Below are 19,936 nucleotides of genomic sequence, written 5' to 3' on the forward strand. Positions count from 1 at the left end.
TGGGCAGTTCAGAAACGACAGATGACAATAACTGCTCCTTGCTGCAGCTCCAAGCCAACTGTGCCAATTAGGGGCCTAATCTTTTGTCATTATGGAGCTCTTTTCATGGTCCCAATGCCCTGATAGGTTCAAGGGGTAGCAGCGTGGGAGGGGGCATTTGAGGTCGCAGCTCCTGACTGTGGGGCTCCCTCCCTAGGGAGGCGAGTCTGGCAAGCTGACTGTCTGTTTTTCATCATATGCTAACTCTTTGCCCAGGTTTATGACACCTCAGAGGTATGCATTTTAGTCCCCACCCTATTATTCAGATTGTAGATTGATTTAACTAATGCTGCATTTTTACGTTGCTGGGGATTAAATTCAAGCAAAGTTCTATATCGCAACTGCAGGGAGGGTGACGTAAAGGAGCAGGGCCAGGCCATTTCAATCTCAGAAATAAGAAAACAGCTCAACATCTTCTGAAATACCAGAGACAATGAGGTTTTAATTAGGTGCTTTTCTTCATGCACAGTAACAGTCTTCTGGTACCATTCTTGCTCTGCACCCCTAGCCATAATATACTAACAGAGCAAATATAAAGATGGACCTGAAATAATAATTTAACTTGCTCACCCCACTGATAGAAGTTCACAGTATTATTCGTCATTCATTCCCACCACGGGGTCAGTGTATTTGACAAAGTATAGGATAAAGTGCATTACAGGTTGTTGTTTTTTGACACAGTCCTACGAAATCTCTCTAATGTACAGAACAAATCATAATGGGTACAGCACATTTTCTCATTATTCCAAAGTACATGGTGCTTGCTGTTCAAGGATTTGACATAACTCCCAGAGACATTTGGCATTAGAGATCGTCTTTCGTTTCAAACTATGGTGCAACCTTTTCCTTGGAAAGGAGTTTCCAGGTGGCTCTCTTACAAAGATATATACTGAGTACATTCTGCAAAACTCAAGTACTGTCATAAATCTAATTTTTGGTGTCATTGACGCAAGGGACTCCACCCTGTCACAGTAACTCCTGCTCATCGTCTTCAGAACCGGAGGGCCCTTGTCGCACCTCTTCGTACCATTTGTTGGTGAGGGTTTTCATCTGTATGCGTCCGTGATGTAAGTCCTAAGGCAAAGGAACATTGCAACCGTTTAAGACAGCATTTCTATCTTTCCCTATGTTGGAAGAACAGCCTGTGGCTGAGAAGTGCGATTTCTGAACGTGTGGGTTCTGAACAAAGCAGGCACTGAATCTAAATCAATTATGAAAGATTTCTTTGTGTGCTGCAAAATGTTGCTGTAGCTCATCCAAACACGCTGTGAAAAAGGGAGTGTACTGGCAACATTCACAAAGAATAAAGAAACTTTGCAGGTGGAAGGAGTTTCCCTGCCAGGGTCTGTCTCAGCCTGGGAAATGCCCTTTCTCTCCTGAATCCCACAACTAACTTCTCTCCCCAGGGAGGCCTGAACGGCACCAATGCTGTCATTATTTCAGCACCAAGCAAATATAGGTTTGTTTGTTTTTGTTTGGTGCTGCCCAGATGCCTAAGAAACAATGAATGAATGTTTTTACACTAATAGTGTTTTTAATAAGTTGGGTGTGTGTTTTTACAGTATCACTATATATTTTTCTTCTAAACTGCTTCAGGACATTGCTGTTGGAAGTGATTCCTAAGAATGTGCTGGATCAGGCCAATGGCTCATCTAGTTCAGCATTACAGCTGTCAACCAGATGCCAGTGGGAAGCCTGCAAGGTAGACATGAGCACAATGGCACTCTGCCCACCTGCAATTCCCAGCAAATGGTATTCAGAGGCACAATGGCCAAACCCACCTCTTGTGTGAGCCGCCTAGTGAAGAAAGGATTCAAGTATTTAACATCGAGCCACATAAATCCTTTGAGGTCCTGGCGCTTTAAGTAGTGGGCTTCATACTCTTCCTCGGTGAGTTCGGACAAGTGTTCAGATTCAATGGTGTTACCCTGGAGAGATCAGAGAAGGGAAACGAAACATCAGAATCCCAAACCATTGTTTCCTCAGTCACGCCTTAGCCTTTACCATTCACATACTTCACTGAAGCCAATCAATACCCCAGACAGAAAGCAGCAATATAAATAATAACGATCGTTCGGGTAATGAAATGCCAATTTCCAGCAGATCATTTCAAGAATGTGGGTTCAGAGGAGGCTAAAACTGCCATGGCATTCATCAGTCCTGCTCTGATACTGCTGACGATTATGGCTGTGCCAAACACATGGAGAAGGAAAGTTGCAAGCACACCTGCTAGGGACCTGGTATTTATCCAGCAAGGCTGCTTGCCCCTTTTGTGAATGAAGCCTCCAACTGAGCTTTGCCCAGTCTGGATTTGCACCAGTAGCATCAAAGTAGGTGGGTGGTCAAGAAAGCCACTTCTGCCTACAGAAGGTGGTGGTGTTGCGGGCTTCACGGCCACACCACACGCGTGGCAGCTGGCTCTCAGCCTCCACGCGATTGAGGGAATCCCCGGCTGCGTCATCCGCTGGACAGCCAATCGGCTGGCTCGGGGGGCGTGGCCTGCCCTATTTAATGCAGGCACGGCTGGGGGGGCGATACCCCCTGAGGTCCATGCACATGCCACTAAACTGGGGCTTAGCACAACATGTAAACTAGGCATTTAAGTGTCTTCGATGGGAGATAATGACGTTGGAGTCACCAGTGTTTTAAGGGCCGTGGGTGCACTTGGATTTTTGAGTGAGTGATGTGGGAGCTACCTGCTCTGGTTCTCTCCCCCTGCCCTGGATCAGCTCCCCGCTCCCCCCCCCCTGCACACAAGAGAAAGAAAGCATACGTGTGCATGCATGTGTGAGCGCTCTCTCACACACACAAACACACACTGCTCACTTTTCAACGGATCTGGGTGAAAGTCAGATCAGGTAGAATGAACCTGGGCCTTGAAAAGCACATAGAGATGAAAGAGGAAGTGGGGAAAGGACCAGTCTTCCAAATTCCTGCTTCAGTTCTAGGTGCTTTTCAGGGGAGAACAAGGTAGTAGTAGTAGTAGTAGTAGTAGTAATTTATTATTTATACCCCGCCCATCTGGCTGGGCTTCCCCAGCCACTCTGGGCGGCTTCCAAAAAAATATTAAAATACTGTAACACATCAAACATTAAAAGCTTCCCTAAACAGGGCTGCCTTCAGATGTCTTCTAAAAGTCTGGTAGTTGTTGTTCTCTTTGACATCTGGTGGAAGGGCGTCCCACAGGGAGGGTGCCACTACTGAGAAGGCCCTCTGCCTGGTGCCCTGTAACTCCTCAGTGTCCTCACCACTGCATGATCAAGTGGGGCCGTGAGTTGGAGTGGAAAGGTGAGTTCAGAGGCTTTAGGGGCACTAGAGGAAGACTTCAAGGGCATCTCACCCGTGGGAACCACACTGGCATGCCCTGTTTGACACAACACTTTGATATGGTGCAACAGACACGTCAGGCTTTATGTGAAGTGTGGATCTGAATGCTCTTCCAGTACAACTCATTTTCTCAGTACAGCACTGGCCTGTTCTGAGCACATTACTACCTGCTCTGTACATTGCAGAACAACAGCTTGGGTACAGCCAACTGTTTCACAGTACTTCTGGTTTGGCAAGATAGTGGATGTAAGCAACCTTTACTCTTTGGGGAACTCTCTCTGCCTTTCTCTGAACAGAGCTGTGCATATCCCCATTTTGAACTGCTTGCCAATGATTTACAGCTGCCGCTTAATGGCGGAGGGGAACACCACTGTCTCCCTGAGTGATGTGTGACTCACTATCTATCTGTTATTATCATCCACTTATATGTGACTCAGTCCACCCAGTGCTATCATGACTGAATTTCAGCAGAAATGCTATTTCACTTAAAGGAAATAACTTGCCATTATACTTCAAGTTGTGAGTGGCATTACAAACTGGAAAAGGGCTCTGTCAAGCCCAGGATTAAAGGGCAGAGATGTTCCATGCAGAACATTCAGAAGGCTGTCAACTCCTTGGCCTGCAGGTCTCTCCTTTCCTTTAATTCCCATACAGTGACAGAAGCGGTCAGAGAGTTTGGCGAAAGTGAAGGATCCGCCCCGCTTAAGCCTGGAAGGAAAAGGAGCTCACCATTTTTTCTGTCTTGCTGAGGTTAATGTCCTTCTTGTTCTTTCGCCGAGCTTTGGAGTCTTCAATGTCGATCAGTCTGATTAAGGGCATGGTTCCTCCTCCCAGTAACAAGATGGTGAACAGCACAATGATGATTGTCGTGGTGCCAATGAGCTGCCGCTTCTCTATCGGCTCCAAGCCCAAATGGAGGCTCAAGGCATATGGGATGGCCCCACGCAAGCCTAGATGAGCAGAGGAAGAGTCCGCAAAATAAGGAATGCAATTTCTTTACCAATAGGCAGGCTTCTTAAGCTACACAAACAATTTGATTGTTTTGCTTGTTGCTTTTAGATTGGGCACATCCTATACCTGGCACCCTGGTTTCATCTACTGCAGCCCACATACTTTTGACAAGGCTGCATTTGTCATCCCTTGTTACCCTTCACCCTGTCTCTGTTGAGGAAAGGGTTGCAGCCCAGTGGTGACATGTTTTTGCATGCAGGAGGTCTCGGGTTCAATCCCCGGCATCTCCAGACAGGCCTAGGAGGGACCCCTGGCTGAAGCCCTGAGGAGCTGCTGCGAGTCAGTGCAGACATAACTGATTTACATGGACCATTGGTATAGGACAGCTTGCTATGTTCCTAGTGTCTCCTTCACAAAATGTTGGACATTTGAGTTGCCTTATGCTGAGTAAGGTCACTGGCACATCCAGCCCAATATTGCCTAATCTAACTGGCAGTAACTGCAATGCAAACAAAATGACAGGTCCCTGCCCTGAGCAATGCAAACAAAAAGACAGTAACTGGAGGTGTTTCCCCATCACCCCCTACCTGGCTCCATAAACACAGCATCCACACAGCAAGCTCCTACCTGGCCATTCCACTGGAGATGCCTCAGCCGGAGAACTTCAGAATGCAAAACTTGTGCTTTGCTGCTGGCTGATGCCCCTCTTTTTACTGCAGGGCGGTTAAATAAGTAGCATACCAAAAAAAAGTATGGAAACTGTAAACTCCTCAGGGCAGGGACCTGTCTTTTTGTTCGCATTGCTCCATAAACGTTGATCAGTAGTACAATATGAAAAATAACTAGGATTTTTTTTATAAAAGTATCAAGTAAGCCAAAATACTTACCACTAAACCACATGATGAACATCATTTTTGGGGTGATCTTGTGATCGCGGAAGAAATTGAGCAGGTAGGAGAGGGGGAAAATATTGACAGCTCTGCCAAAAAGCACAAGCACCTGTCAAAAGGCAAGGAAATTAGCCACTGGGCAAGGGGAAACATTCTTTCAGGTGCATCAGAGCAGTCCAAATTGTAAGCGGCTAGTGAGGACGCTCCTCAGATCAGCTGACAATCAAGAGTCACAAATAACCCATTATACACCAGCTCTTCTGCCAGAAGTTAGTATCCAAGGAAGTGATTCCACCGGAAAAAGGATTGCTATTTTGCACAACTCCCCCTCTCTCTCCTGTCCCTGCGTATGCCCCGTGCCCTTCCCAAATCTCCTCAAAAGGGTCAGGGGGAAACACAGAACATATTTAGGGGCTGTGCGGGAAGAGAAAGAATTGCATCCATGAAAATAAGAAGCTCACTGCCCCAACTAAAGGGATAATGAAAACTATTCCTTTAAAAAGGGGAGTGGGGTGTAGCTCATGATATAGGTTACAATAATGTGTGTGATATATGTAAAAGAATAATGTAATTTTTTTTTTATTTCTCAGTTATACCCCATCAAAAGAGAACCTTCCCATATTGTCCTAAAAGTAGGTATATATATTCTTGTGTGTTTGTGTGCGTACACACACACACACACTTATCTGTGGAACAGTCTCCTTTGGGAGGTGGTGGACTCTCCTTCCTTGGAGGTTTTTAAGCAGAGGTTGGATGGGCATCTGTCATGGATGCTTTAGCTGAGATTCCTGCATTGCAGGGGGTTGGACTGGATGAGCTTATGGTCCCTTCCAACTCTACAATTCAAAGATCATTCATATGTTCCTCCCCCTGGCAATTCACTGTTCAACAGTGACAGAATAACACTCCCTGCTAGCAGCAGTCCCTGCTGTAGACTATTCTCTTTAAATTGCCCACTGAAAGCAGGGAGGGGATTCCATCATTCTGTCACTCTTAACTATTTCTGGCTATGAGATGGAGCAGGCAGCCAATAATCTCCACATTTACTTGGAAATAAAGCAGTTCTAAATAAAAAGGGTCACTTCCAAGGAAATATGCAAGGGAGCAGAGTGCATATTAAGTAATCGTGACTGTATATTGTCAGAGCTTAGGCAAGAGCTATGAGTTTCTTGCACAACCACTGCAGAAGAATATGTCGTGTTCTGAGTTATGCACCTTTTGTTTTGAAAGAGAAGCAAATGCCTAGCTCCCAAGGCCTCCAGAGAGCGAAATGGACAGAGGAAGCATCTCTCCAGTAGCAGACATGGGGGGAGGGGGCAAAACAAGGTAGCCATCACTGCTTTGCTGTGCTTGCAAGCTTATTATGGAGGCACCCAGCAGGCCAATGCTGGAAACAGGATGCGGGACTGGACAAATCACAATGTCTTGCCCTTGCTGGGTCCCTGGTTGCAGGGGATTTGTGCAAGGCAGGGATGTCCAAGGCTGTTCCAAGGTCCAATTCCAGGCAAGTTATTTGCTCCAATAAGGGCTCAGGGAAAAAGCAAACCAAGGGGCAGCGCAAGGTCCATGTCCCAGGAAGCGGAGGGTCAATGAAGGGCTCAGGAAAAAGGCAAGCAGTGCGTCAAAATCAGGGCCAAGATATAGTGCTGTTCAAGCTGCTCTCCCAGCCTCGTAGTGAGGCTCTTAACCCAGAGCCCCACCCTGGCTCCTGCTGCAGCCTCTTAGAGGTTGGTAAAAGAGCAGTGGTGTGTGATGAATTTTTTCATAGGGGAACAGTTAGGGCCAGAGGCATCAGCTTGTGAGGGTAGATGACATAGCCCCATCCAAATCCTCCCCCCTCCCCAAAGAGTAAATTGTAGGTTTCTGTTAGTCTGCTAAATTCTATTCTGACAAATAGCAGTTCCATAAACCGAGGGGCCACCACAGAAAAGGCCTTCAGATTATGGGACTCCCGCTCCATGGAAGTGAGGGTGGCCTCGACCAAACAAACCTTTAAGCAGACTTCAAAAACCTGTTCGTTAATCTGATCTATTCACAGAGCTCTGCTAACTCAAGAGCACAGCCACTAAAAGTCGATGGGATTTCATTAGGGTGGACATTTCTAAATTATAACAAAATCCCACAACTCCAGAGTGTGATTGTTAATTTACTTAACTTTCTTATTCACCCTGTTCTTGAGACTTGCATTTCTGGATTTTTCACATATACCCAGATAAATATACTATAAACAGAATATACGCCAAAATCACAGACCCTTGAGAACTTTGACCAAGATAGAACTTTTGAAAAGCTCTGTCTCAGGCTTTTGACATGGTGCCCCTAAGCGCAGTCACCAAGAATGCTTCGCCATTATTCCTATTCTGCAAAAGAGAACCTTTTTTAAAAAAAACAAAACACGATGGCTATTCAGTGGGTTCATAACTTATCAGAAAATGGAACCATTAAAATTTGGGGGTTCTTTGAAACAGCACCAAAGGAGCTCAACACAACACCTCTCTTTTAAAAAGCCTGAATGTTTACCCCTTAAGAAAGTACTTACTATGCACCAGATGACAAAGGACATTTCAAACTTGTGAGGGAAGCTAAATATTGATAGGCCTAGAAATGCAAAAACGCATGTTTCTGAAAGAGAAAAAACAGAGACGAACAGTCAACCAGGCTGGATAATGCAAAACCACATGCATGACCCTTTGATGCTGCAGTTTATTAGCACTGAATTACTGTGGCCTGAACGGTGTGGGGAATTCTTAAAAGGACCGCTTGATACGTATGCAGCTGCATAAATGAATAGGCAGCTGGAATAGTGTTGTAAAGAGAAATGGAAAGAAGCATTCATGGCACCCTGATATTTTCTATTTTCTTCTTAAAGGCAGTCGAAGAGGAAACAGGGAGTAGGAGTTTCCTCTTCTGCTTCTGTGATGGGATAATGAGCTGCTTGTGCGTAAAAGCTTGATCCCTCTGGTGTTTGGCTGGTCAACCAAACCGAGGCACTAACGGAGCCTCCCAAGGCGTGACTCCGTTAGTAGCTGGTAGTATCTGACAGTGGGCGTCTACGAAATTTACGCCAACATAAAAGTTGTTTCACGGACATGCGCCTTCGTGACTCTCTGCGTGACAGCTTCCGGCGAAGGGTGGGAGTTGCCAACGGGGGTCTTGTTACCTCTGCACTATTCTCACTAGAAGTATCCCAGAGCCCTCCCTCCTCCGACTCCCCTTCTGCCGGAGCTTCTGCTCTCCCCCTGCTGGTTCCCTCCTCCGCTGCAGAATCTCTCCGAGTCTGCTGGAGCCTCTGCGCCATCTCTCTTTCCGATGGCAGTTCCCTGACATCCACCTCCCCCTCAGGGCCCCCTTCACCCCCCGCGTCCTCTCCCACTGGCGGTGAGGGCGGAAAGCCCCTAAAGGAACTCTCCTAGTCGTCCGAGGATTCAAACACTTCTAACCATGGCGTACCGTCTCTCTCCCCGTCTTCCTCTTCTTCGTCGGAGTCGGCTTCCTCACCCACCCCTGACTCTGGGAACCCTCCAAACTCTCCTTCCTCATCGGTGGTCCCAAAGTGTTCCCTTCTAAATCGTGCCACGGGTTGCGGTTTTTTTGGGAAACGCCGATGAAATGTTTCTATTAAAACCTCGTCATTGACTACCTCAGCGGGTACCCAAGTGTTTTCCGACTCTACTTCCCCCTCCCATTCTACCAGATATTCCACCTGATCCCCCTTCCACCTGGAATCAATGATTCCTGCCACGTTCATGTCGTGTTCTCTCTCTTCTATCACGGGCGTTCGGGAGACCTCTCTCTCACGCTCCCCCCCCATTCACGTCCCTCTCGGTACGGCGACAGTAATGACCTGTGAAATACTGGGTGCAATTTCATGTGACTGGGCAGTCTGAGTTTGAATGCTACTGGGTTCACCTGCTGTATGACCTCAAAGGGTCCCAATCTTTTGGGTTTCAGTTTCTTACAACCCCCCTTGAAAGGTAGTCCCTGGGTGGATAGCCACACCCGGTCTCCCACCCTTATAGTTTCACCTTCCCTCCTATTTTTGTCTGCTTGCTTTTTATATTCTTCCTTGGCTCTCTCTAAGTTAAGTTATAGCTGACGGTGGATGGCTTCCATCTCTTCAACAAAATGTTCCGCCGCCGGCACACTCCACCTCTCCCCTCCTTCTCCTGGAAATGCCCTGGGATGACACCCATAATTTGCCAGAAAGGGACTCAGCCCTGTGGACACGTTCTCAGCGTTGTTGTAGGCAAATTCTGCCAGAGGTAACTTATCTACCCAATCATTTTCTCGGTCCTTTACATAACACCTCAGGTATTGTTGTAAAATCCCGTTTGCCCTTTCCGCTTGCCCATTTGTTTCCGGGTGCCGGGCAGTGGAGAAATTGATTTCCACGTGCAGTAAGCTCATAAGTTTCCTCCAGAACCTGGAAGTAAACTGTTTCCCTCTGTCGCTGACCACCCTCAAGGGGGCGCCATGCAACCGGAAAATATGCTCTACGAACAACTTGGCGGTTTCCTCCGCTGTGACTGCATGTGAACAGGCTATAAAATGACACATCTTAGTTAATAGATCTACCACTACCATGACCGCCGTTTTGCCCTTGGATTTTGGCAGGTCCGTCATAAAATCTATGGAGACTGCCTCCCATGGCCTTTCTGGTGTGGGTAAGGGTTGTAAGAGCCCCGCTGGCGCCACCCTCTCCCCTTTCGCTCGCTGGCACCTGTCGCAACCCCTGACATATTCCCGTACATCCTCCCTCACCTTGGGCCACCAAAACTCCCTGGTAACCAACCACATGGTTTTGTGCTGTCCAAAATGCCCCGCTGTGGGGCTATCATGCAACTGCTTGAGTACTCTGCCCCTCAGTTCCCCATCGGGTATGTACAGTGCCCCTTTGTAATACAACGCCCCACTCTTTTCTTCAAACCCCCCTGTGTTCTCCTCTGTCCTCCTGAGTTCTCTGAGTTTCTCTTGGGCGTATTCGTCGTTCTCCGTACCCTCTAACAGTTCTTTCTGCCCCACCAAAGCCGCCCCACACACCCAGCGGTCTTCAGGGATTACGTGCCTTGCTTCCGGCGCGCCCTCCCCCTCTAAGTACTCAGGCTTTCTGGAAAGAGCGTCCGCCCTTACGTTCTCGGACCCTGGCACGTAACGAATCTCAAAATTGAATTTGGAGAACTCCTGGGCCCATCTCACTTGTCTCTGGTTCAGCACTCGGGCTGTTCTCCAGTACTCCAGATTTTTGTGGTCAGTCCGGACTTGAACCTTGTGCTGCGCCCCAATCAGCAAGTGCCGCCATCTCCGGAATGCTTCATGAATGGCGAGCAGTTCTCGGTCGTATACTGTGTAGTTCCTCTCGGATTTGTTCAACTTCCGCGAGAAGAATGCACACGGTCTCCATTCAGACGCATCTTTCCCCGGCTGGAGAAGCACGGCCCCTACCGCTCGGTCTGACGCGTCAGTCTCCACTCGCATTGGTTGCCGTAGATCCACGTGCAAAAGTTGCTCCTCCGACGCAAACGCTGCCTTTAATCGTTCGAATGCCCCTTGCGCTTCTTCCGTCCAAGCAAATTTTTTCTTGCTGCTAAGACAATCTGTGATGGGCGCTGTTAAATGGGCAAAGTTCTTGATGAACTTCCTATAGAAGTTTCCGAAGCCCAGGAACCTTTGCACGTCCTTCTTGGTCTTTGGTGTTTTCCATTCCAGTACCGCTTGAACCTTGCTGGGATCCATAGCCAACCCCTTGTCAGACAACCGGTACCCCAGGAATTCCACCTCCCTGCTATGAAACTGGCATTTCTCCAGTTTCACCCACAGCCGATTTTCTCGCAGTTTGCTCAGTACTTCTCTAACATCTCGCACATGCTGCTCCTCATCTCTGAGTACACCAGGACGTCATCTAAGAACGCCACGCAGTTCTTGTAAAGCAATGGCCCCAGGACGTGATTCATGAATGATTGAAAGCAGGCGGAGCCCCCTTGTAATCCAAAAGGCATAACTAGGTACTCAAACGCCCCCAAGGGGGTGAACATAGTGGTTTTCCACTCATCCCCCTTCCTCACACGTATCAAGTTATATGCCCCCCTAAGGTCCAGCTTGGTAAAAATCTTCCCTTTTCTCACCCGTGTCAGAATGTCATCAATTCTGGGCATAGGGAAAGTCACTGGTTCTGACACAGCATTTAGGGCCCTGAAATCACACACAAGCCTGGGTTTGCCCGTGGTTTTTTTTGTCCACAAAGAACACTGGGCTGCCCCCCACCGCTCGTGACTCTCTGATGAAACCTCGCTTGAGGTTCTTGTCAATGAACTCCCTTAACTCCTGCATCTCACGGTCTGACATGGCATACAGCTTGCCCACTGGCAATTGTGCTCCTGGGAGTAAGGTGATTTGACAGTCAAAGGGTCTGTGCGGGGGCAGTTTATCTGCTTCCTTTTCACTGAAGACGTCAATCAAATCAGCGTATTGTGGTGGCACCTTCCCCTTGTCAGTCACTTCCATCCCTGCTAGAGTGGCTCTGGCCCCTGCCTGACCCTCTCCCTCCTTGCAGTGTTCTAGGCAATGTGCTGAACCAAAGGAAACCACCCTCTGATGCCAGCCTACTAGCGGATCGTGTAGTGCCAGCCAGCTCATTCCCAGAATGATGGGAGCTCCTCCCAAGGTGGCTACATTAAACGCTATCAGTTCTGTGTGTCTTGCCACCCTCATAATCATTGGTACAGTCTGTTGGCTCACTTCTCCCCCCAACAGTTCCCTCCCATCAATCGTGGTTACTTGCAAGGGCTTACTTAATGGGAGAGTTTGTATCTGGTGTTCAGCAGCAAACTCCTTACTCATGAAATTACAGGAGCTGCCTGAATCCAATAGCGCTTTTATCTTTAGTGGGTGTCCGTTTGACAGTTCCAGCAACACCTCTATCACAAGCGCTGGTCTTGGAGGTTCCGGCGTGGGCACATTCACTACTCCCTGGCCTGGCTGCTGTGCCCTGATGTTGGCAACCAGGCGTTGGCTTTTACTTGCTCCTCTATTTCTCCTTCCTCCTTTCCCCCAACAGTTCCCGCCATGCCCTGCCATTCCTTCCTTTGCGGACAAACTCTGGCAAAGTGCCCTGGCTGTTGGCAGAGATAACATCTCTTGGCACTCTTTCCCTCCTTCTTCCGCCCTTCACTGGTGTTTGAAACTGCGCGCGCGCGCGCTGTTCCCAGTTCCATCGGCTCTGCGGGCGGGAAAGACTGCTCCGGAATCTCTGGAATGCGGAAGTCCTTCCAACGTTCCCCCTTTCCTTCCCGCTTTTCCAAAGCTCTTGCTTCTTGGCGCGCTCCTATGGACAGTGCAGATTTAGTCAGCTGATCCATAGACTCCGCCCTGGGCGCCCGGGAAAGTTCATCTTTCACGGTCGGAGAGAGCCCTTCTTCAAATAACATTTGAATAGGTTCACTTGCTAGATCCCACCCCAGTCTATGAATAAGCATAGTGAACTCAGTCCAGTACTCACGTACAGATCGGCTCCCCTGTTTGCACCCCATCAACTGCCTCCGCACCACCCCCTGCTCAATCTCGCTGGAAAACATCAAGTCCATGGCGCGAAAAAACTTCCTCGTGTCCTTTAAGATATCATTATTGGCTGCCATCAGGGGTCGAACCCAGTCCCTTGCCCCTCCCTCTAGATGGCTAATTACGTACGCCACTCTAGAGTTCTCATCGGTGAAGTCATCAAACAGTAGATTGAGAGCATATTGCATCTCCGTTCTAAAGGCTTGATAGTTCCTGGGATCCCCCCCAAATCTCTGCACCAATCCAGACACCTTTCTGGCAAGTGGGGTGGTTTTCCCCTTATCCGCATCTTGAGCCCTCCTCTCCTCAAGCCTCGCCGTTTGCAGCGCGAGCTGGACCTCCATCGCCCTGTACCTTTCCTCCAGGCTTGGACCTGCTCCAGCTCCAGCTCCTGCGGTTCCGGCTGGTTCGCTCATGATGCCCTCTGCTTGCACAAACTGCTTTCAAAGACTGTCAGATTGCTGTGATGGGATAATGAGCTGCTTGTGCGTAAAAGCTTGATCCCTCTGGTGTTTGGCTGGTCAACCAAACCGAGGCACTAACGGAGCCTCCCAAGGCGTGACTCCGTTAGTCGCTGGTAGAATCTGACAGTGGGCGTCTACGAAATTTACGCCAACATAAAAGTTGTTTCACGGACATGCGCCTTCGTGACTCTCTGCGTGACAGCTTCCGGCGAAGGGTGGGAGTTGCCAACGGGGGTCTTGTTACCTCTGCACTATTCTCACTAGAAGTATCCCAGAGCCCTCCCTCCTCTGACTCCCCTTCTGCTGGAGCTTCTGCTCTCCCCCTGCTGGTTCCCTCCTCCGCTGCAGAATCTCTCCGAGTCTGCTGGAGCCTCTGCGCCATCTCTCTTTCCGATGGCAGTTCCCTGACAGCTTCCTTTGCAGAAAGCTCTAAAATTGGGCTGTATCTCCTTTTATGTTCTAAGTTGGAGGAGAATACATTGAACAGGCAAACAAAAGCAACAGCAACCCACCCCACTTAATTTTAGACAATAATTAAAGACCTTGCATGCATATGCTACCTGTATGAAAACTGTGAGAGAGAGCAGGGACAGCAGAGAAACAGATGAGAGCAAATGGATTATACTTTGGATGTACTGACACAAAGAGCCTTACATTTGGGCTCACGTAACTAGTTGACCAGGAGTAGACAACTGCATGTACCTTGCAGGGTTATTGTGAGGATAAAATAAGGAGCAGGAGGAGAACAATATGCACCACCCAGAGCTCCTTGGATGAAAAGTATGACATAAATGTGATGGTGATAATAACAATAATGCAATCCCCACTTAAAATGACAAACAAAAATGGCTAAAATAAGGCAATATCAGAAAGGATGGGCTATGCAGAGAATACTTTTTTAGTCACTTTATATTCTTTGGTATTCATTTGTTACAGGTCCCCCCCCCCCCCGCCAAAAAAAAGTTTCTTTATATCCAAAAGCTTTTAACAGCAATGTAGGCATGTTGCATCTCCTAAATCTAAAAATACCCTAGAGGGGGAAAAGAGTCAAAGAGATCTATTTTGTTATCAATCTTGTGGCAAGTCTTAGCCAGAGCCTGGAGGATGAGGGAGAGAAAAAGATTTACTGCACATTTTATCTTGTTTGGCAGTAAAGGTGACTTTAGACTGCTTGGCAAACTCCGTATTAGTAAGTCGGAAATGTGTGGAAGAGATACTCCCCTGGCTACAGGAACATTTCTCTCTCTCCTTCTCTCTCTGCCTATAATTCATGTCTCTGAATGGCTTTAAACGGTGGGTAGATGAATTCAGATGTGATCGTTCTGGCAGCAGCTGCTACCCAAGGTATCTTAAGTGTCCAGGTTCACAGGCAGGGGAGGCGATTAGCAGGTGCTGAGGGACAACAGCAGAGGCGTGACATCACCTCCATGCTGGCTTTCCCAGAAACATCTGGATACCCAGTGATGTCCAAGACATTGAACTAGATCAGGGATGGAGAATCTGTGACTCTTCAGATGTTGCTGGACTCCGACTCCCATCATTCCTAGTCATGCTGGTGGGGGCTGATGGGAGTTGGAGTCCAACAACATCTGGAGGGTCGCAGGTTCACATCCCTTAGATCCAGTGAGACTCTTATGATAACTTGAAACCACTGCTACTTGCTCAAGGTAGGGCGCAGGGTTTTCTTCCTTGCCATTTGATCCTAACAACAATCCTGCGAGGTAGGTTAGGATGAGAGACAGTGAGTGACTTCTTCAAGGCCACCCCTTGAGCTTCATGGCTGAGTGTGGATTTGAACCCTGGCCTCTTGAGTCCTAGTCCAGCACTCCAACCACTAGGCCACACTGCCTCTCACACATCATGCTGTGCAAAATAACTCCTAACCACACTGCCCTGAGCTCCATGGCAGGATAAAAATGTGAAAAACAATTCCCTGGTCAGGGGTTTTTAATGTCTGATGCTCTATTGAGTTTCAGTTTGTTGGAAGCTGCCCAGTGGCTGGGGTAACTCAGTCAGATGGGCAGCATATAAATGATTAATAAATAATAATAATAATAATAATAATAATAATACAGTCATACCTTGGATCCCAAACGCTTTGGTACTCAGACGTTTTGGCTTCCGAACGCCGCAAACCCGAAAGTGAGTGCTCTGGTTTGTGAACGTTCCTTGGAAGCCGAACATCTGAAGGGGCTTCCGTGGCTTCCGAATGGCTGCAGGAGCTTCCTGCAGCCAATGAGAAGCCACGCTTTGGTTTCCGAACGTTTTGGAAGTCAAACGGACTTCCAGAATGGATTCCACTTGACTTCCAATGCACGACTGTAATAATAATGGCAAGCCAGTCTATAGCTACATGAGAGCTACATGAGTGTCTGGATAATCAGGAATTGTTTGAATAGCTTAAGTTCAGATTAAGGAGACCAAGAAGAAGACAGCATATACCACACATGAAAGCAACGGTCCTCAGTGTCTGCTGCATTAGGATCTGTGTAACCGGCGAGAGGTTATGGTGAGTGTAGTGAGACATCACGATGCCAGAGAACAAGATAGCCATGATACCTGGAGAAACAACAGCACAAATCAGATAAATATTATTTCACGTATCAATGCATAACCTTACAAATCTCCCCCAGCTCTTGCTCATCCCAGACCAATTAGCAAAACATCAACACTGCTCTGTGATGCAGAAAACGGAACGGGGAAAATAAATCAGGAAGTGAGCCCTACTCCACCTTTGGGTGCAAGTTGTTGCATCGACATTGTACAATTAGTTTGGCCAGCTGCCAAAGGCGCCTCAATCATCTGGTTCAACCTGGGCAAACATAGCCAAACTTGTCACTGTCAGGCTTAAAGGACAATTTTATGAGCTCTAAAAGCACAGAAGCTCCTATATATGCAAGGGCTTCCTTATTCTTTTCAAAACTGGAGACAGCTCGGAGGATGGATGCTGATGTTTAGGCATCTTTGAGATTAATGGGAGGCAGTCCCTGCTTATGACGGAGCCTCAGGTTTGTGCTGGAGCTCCTAAAGCACTTTGGATCGGGCTGCCGAGCTGCATCACCATATGAGAGGCTGAATCCACATGTTTTCTGCCTTAGGGATAGAAGAGCTATAAATCAAAACATCTACAGGCCAGGAAACAGCACCATCTGTCCTTCCACAGCATGCGCTGCCCAGATTTCAGGGGGGAAAGCTTGCAAGAAACCAAGAAGGAAATAAAATACGTTCTGGGATAGCAGATAACGCTGGACTACATACAGTCTGTGAATATACCGCTTTCATTGTCAACAATATTCTCACCCTTCAATGCAGTTAGTAAGTCAGCTCAGGGGGTGGGAGGGGCAGAATCTGAAGTGGTCCCTTCAAGATGAGCACATTTATTGTGGCACAAGGTTTCCTGGGTGAAAGCCCACTGAAACCCAGAAAGCACTATTAACTTGGTACTTTCTTTAGCAAAAGCAGTTTAAAGGACTGGTGAGGTTTGGCTACAAGTTGGTTGAGCTGGAATGGAAAAGAATGTGGCTCAGAGCAAGTTACTTTGAGCATTATAGCCTTGCCGGTCAGCAAAATTGGTTAGAGCATGGGGCTGATAATGCCAAGGTCACAGGTTTGATCCCCGTATGGGTGCATTTTCTGGCATTGCAGGGGGTTGTACTAGATGATCCATAGGGTTCCTTCCAGCTCTGATTCTATGTACGTATATATGTACCGTATGTAGTTTGGGACTTTGAGTCAAGGTTGGAGTCTACTATAATTACAGAAGCCCAATTTTTTTTCAGTTGATGCTTCTTAGTAACTTAGTTTTGAGAGACTATTTTTTTAATATTTCAATTTTTAAAACAAAATTTATATAAGATTTACTGCATAACTGCATAACTTGTGATTTATCAAACTAAAGGCATCTTGCCAACTATTCAGCAGGTGAGCTCATTCAAGCTTCTACGGAACTGATTTTTTAAATTTATTTTTTTCAAGCAGACAGAAAAGTGGGTTGAACGTAGCTAGAGCCATGATTCTTTGGCATCCCCCCCCCAAAAAAATTGTAACTGTGGTCTCAGAGGCCATCTGAAAGTACACCGAAGATCGTGAACTAAGGTTTTAAAGCTAAGCCCATTGATTCAAAGTCCCTGTGTACTTTCTATGTATTCACAGAGCTGGAGGAGGCAGGCTGAGATATTTTCCAGTAGGGAAATCACCGCATGTACCATCCACGAAAGTGAGATCACACATGACACGTCACCAAACTCCACCTAGACAGCATTTGCCAAGCTCTGAGGAATTTCACTCAGATGTGCAAGTGCTTGCACAAAGGAAATGAAAAACTTCCTATGCAATCAGGACTGGGCTACAGGCACAAAAAGGGACCAAGCCCCTGCAGCATTAGAACACAGATAGTGATCTGATACTAGCTGACAGGCTCAGTAAACCTCAGTGTTTCCGTAATCCCTTGGCTGATTTTTTAAAAATGCTCAGTTACGTAATAACTCAATTTACCCAATGTAATTCCTAACACTTCATTAAGTGTTTATTAAATCACTGAATGGGCTCCAAATTTCTAATTATTAATAGTTCCACGGTTTCCCAGATTTCATCTGGGATGCACTGCTACAGAAGGGTAAGCATGGGATCATTGGGGTCGCCTTAGGATGGGGAGGTTTTTAAAGAAGGCTGATCGCCAAAGAATTGATGCTTTTGAACTATGGTGCTGGAGGAGACTCTTGAGAGTCCCATGGACTGCAAGAAGATCAAACCTATCCATTTGGAAGGAAATCAGCCCTGAGTGCTCCCTGGAAGGACAGATCCTGAAGCTGAGGCTCCAATACTTTGGCCACCTCATGAGAAGAGAAGACTCCCTAGAAAAGACCCTGATGTTGGGAAAGATGGAGGGCACAAGGAGAAGGGGATGACAGAGGACGAGATGGTTGGATGGTGTTCTTGAAGCTACTGGCATGAGTCTGACCAAACTGCAGGAGGCAGTGGAAGACAGGAGTGCCTGGCGTGCTCTGGTCCATGGGGTCACGAAGAGTCAGACACGACTAAATGACTAAACAACAACAGGATGGGGAAGAGCTTGAAAATCCACTCTAAATTGTATGTGCCAATACACAAGTGTTGCCATCATAAGTGGAATGGAAGTGGTCATCAAAAGAGCTGCTTCATGTCTGCCTTAGATGAATTAGATTCACTGTGTAAGCTGTGCCTCCTATGGAATCATAAAGGAACAACCAAAAAGGGAAGGAATAGGGCACCTCTTACATGTAAAGCAAGATGGATTTCAAGCTCTGATGCTTGAGATGAATGGTAGGCAGGCTTAGATGGAACAGACACATCAGAGAGCCACCATGGTGCAGAGGTTAGAGCGTTAGACTAGGATGTGGGCAACCAGGGTTTGAATCCCCACTCAGACATGAAGCTCACTGGGTGAGCCTGGGCCAGTCATTGTCTCTCAGCCTAGCCTACCTCACAGGGCTGTTGAAAGGATAAAACAGAGAAAGAACTGTATGGGCCATCTTTGAGCTTCTTGGAGGAAAGATGGAAAGAAATGTAATAATAAGAACTATAAAATTGTGGCAAATCAAATGGGAGTTTTCTTAAGTATTTGCAGAAAGAATGAGGGAGAATGTTTCAAATTCTATATGCAGAAACCACCACTATTTGACTGTAATCTTTCATACCCACCCACCTGTGAATATAATAAATGCAAATGGACTTATGTCAAGTCACAACCCCCCAGATGCTTTAGAGGAGCACTTAGGCTCCTTACATTACGTTTCATGATGATTAAACATGCATTTCCTTCCAAGTCTTAATTCAAGATCCCTTATTTGGTGGCGGGGGTAGGGGTGGGGAGGAGAGTAGGAATGGTGTTAAAAACAGGAGATTGGGTTCCAAGTTCCATTATATCAGACTCTGGAAAGGGTTTCCTGAAGCACCCTTGTTGGTGCTAATGTAGCATTAGCCTTGGGACTAATGTAACCACATGGGTTACATTATGAGCAAAAAGTGTTGGAACCGACTACAAAGCAGGCTTAGATCCATCAATAAGGAGGGAACTTCCTCTTCTTCTCTTCCTATAGGTATGACTAAGTTCAACCAATAACTTTATTTATACAGTGGTACCTCGGGTTAAGTACTTAATTCATTCCGGAGGTCCGTTCTTAACCTGAAACTGTTCTTAACCTGAAGCACCACTTTAGCTAATGGGACCTCCTGCTGCCGCTGCGCCGCTGGAGCACGATTTCTGTTCTCATCCTGAAGCAAAGTTCTTAACCTGAAGCACTGGAGTCTGTAACCTGAAGTGTATGTAACCTGAAGCATATGTAACCTGAGGTACCACTGTACAGTGGTACCTCGGGATGCAAACGGGATCCGTTCCGGAGCCCCGTTCGCATCCAGAAGCAAACTTAACTAGCGATGGCAAGTCTGCGCACGCGCGTGTCGCTTTTCACCGCTTCTGCACATGCGCATGACATCACTTTGAGCGTCTGCGCATGTGGTGAAACCCGGAAATAACACGCTCTGTTACTTCTGGGTTGCCACGGAGCACAACTCAAACACGCTCAACATGAAGCATATTCAACCCAAGGTATGACTGTACTGAGTATCAACTTCATACGACGCATGGCTCTTGTACAGCTGTTCTTTCTTCTACCTAGAATGTACAGCCCGAGTGTACACGATGAGTGTACCTAGAATTTACAGCCTGAGTAC

At 47.2% G+C, this 19,936-nt stretch overlaps 1 protein-coding gene across 3 annotated transcripts in view; it reads right to left on the reverse strand.

Annotated features, from left to right (window-relative positions):
* Nucleotides 1–461: 461 nt before the first annotated feature.
* SLC9A8 (solute carrier family 9 member A8) overlaps nucleotides 462–19,936 on the reverse strand; it is a 64,702-nt gene continuing 45,227 nt past the window's right edge. For 2 of the 3 annotated variants that reach the window (XM_081916916.1, XM_081916917.1), the window contains exons 11-16: nucleotides 15,668–15,784; nucleotides 7,747–7,829; nucleotides 5,205–5,316; nucleotides 4,096–4,316; nucleotides 1,821–1,967; nucleotides 462–1,113 (exon numbers count right to left, since the gene is read on the reverse strand). In XM_081916916.1, coding sequence (XP_081773042.1) covers nucleotides 1,006–1,113; nucleotides 1,821–1,967; nucleotides 4,096–4,316; nucleotides 5,205–5,316; nucleotides 7,747–7,829; nucleotides 15,668–15,784 — 788 coding nt within the window. In that variant the 3' untranslated portion in view covers nucleotides 462–1,005. The remainder of the gene's footprint in view (nucleotides 1,114–1,820; nucleotides 1,968–4,095; nucleotides 4,317–5,204; nucleotides 5,317–7,746; nucleotides 7,830–15,667; nucleotides 15,785–19,936) is intronic. The other variant, XM_081916918.1, reaches the window with a different exon arrangement.

This window comes from Podarcis melisellensis (assembly GCF_964234715.1).
Source record: "Podarcis melisellensis genome assembly, chromosome: 6".
Classification (NCBI taxonomy): Eukaryota; Metazoa; Chordata; class Lepidosauria; order Squamata; family Lacertidae; genus Podarcis; species Podarcis melisellensis.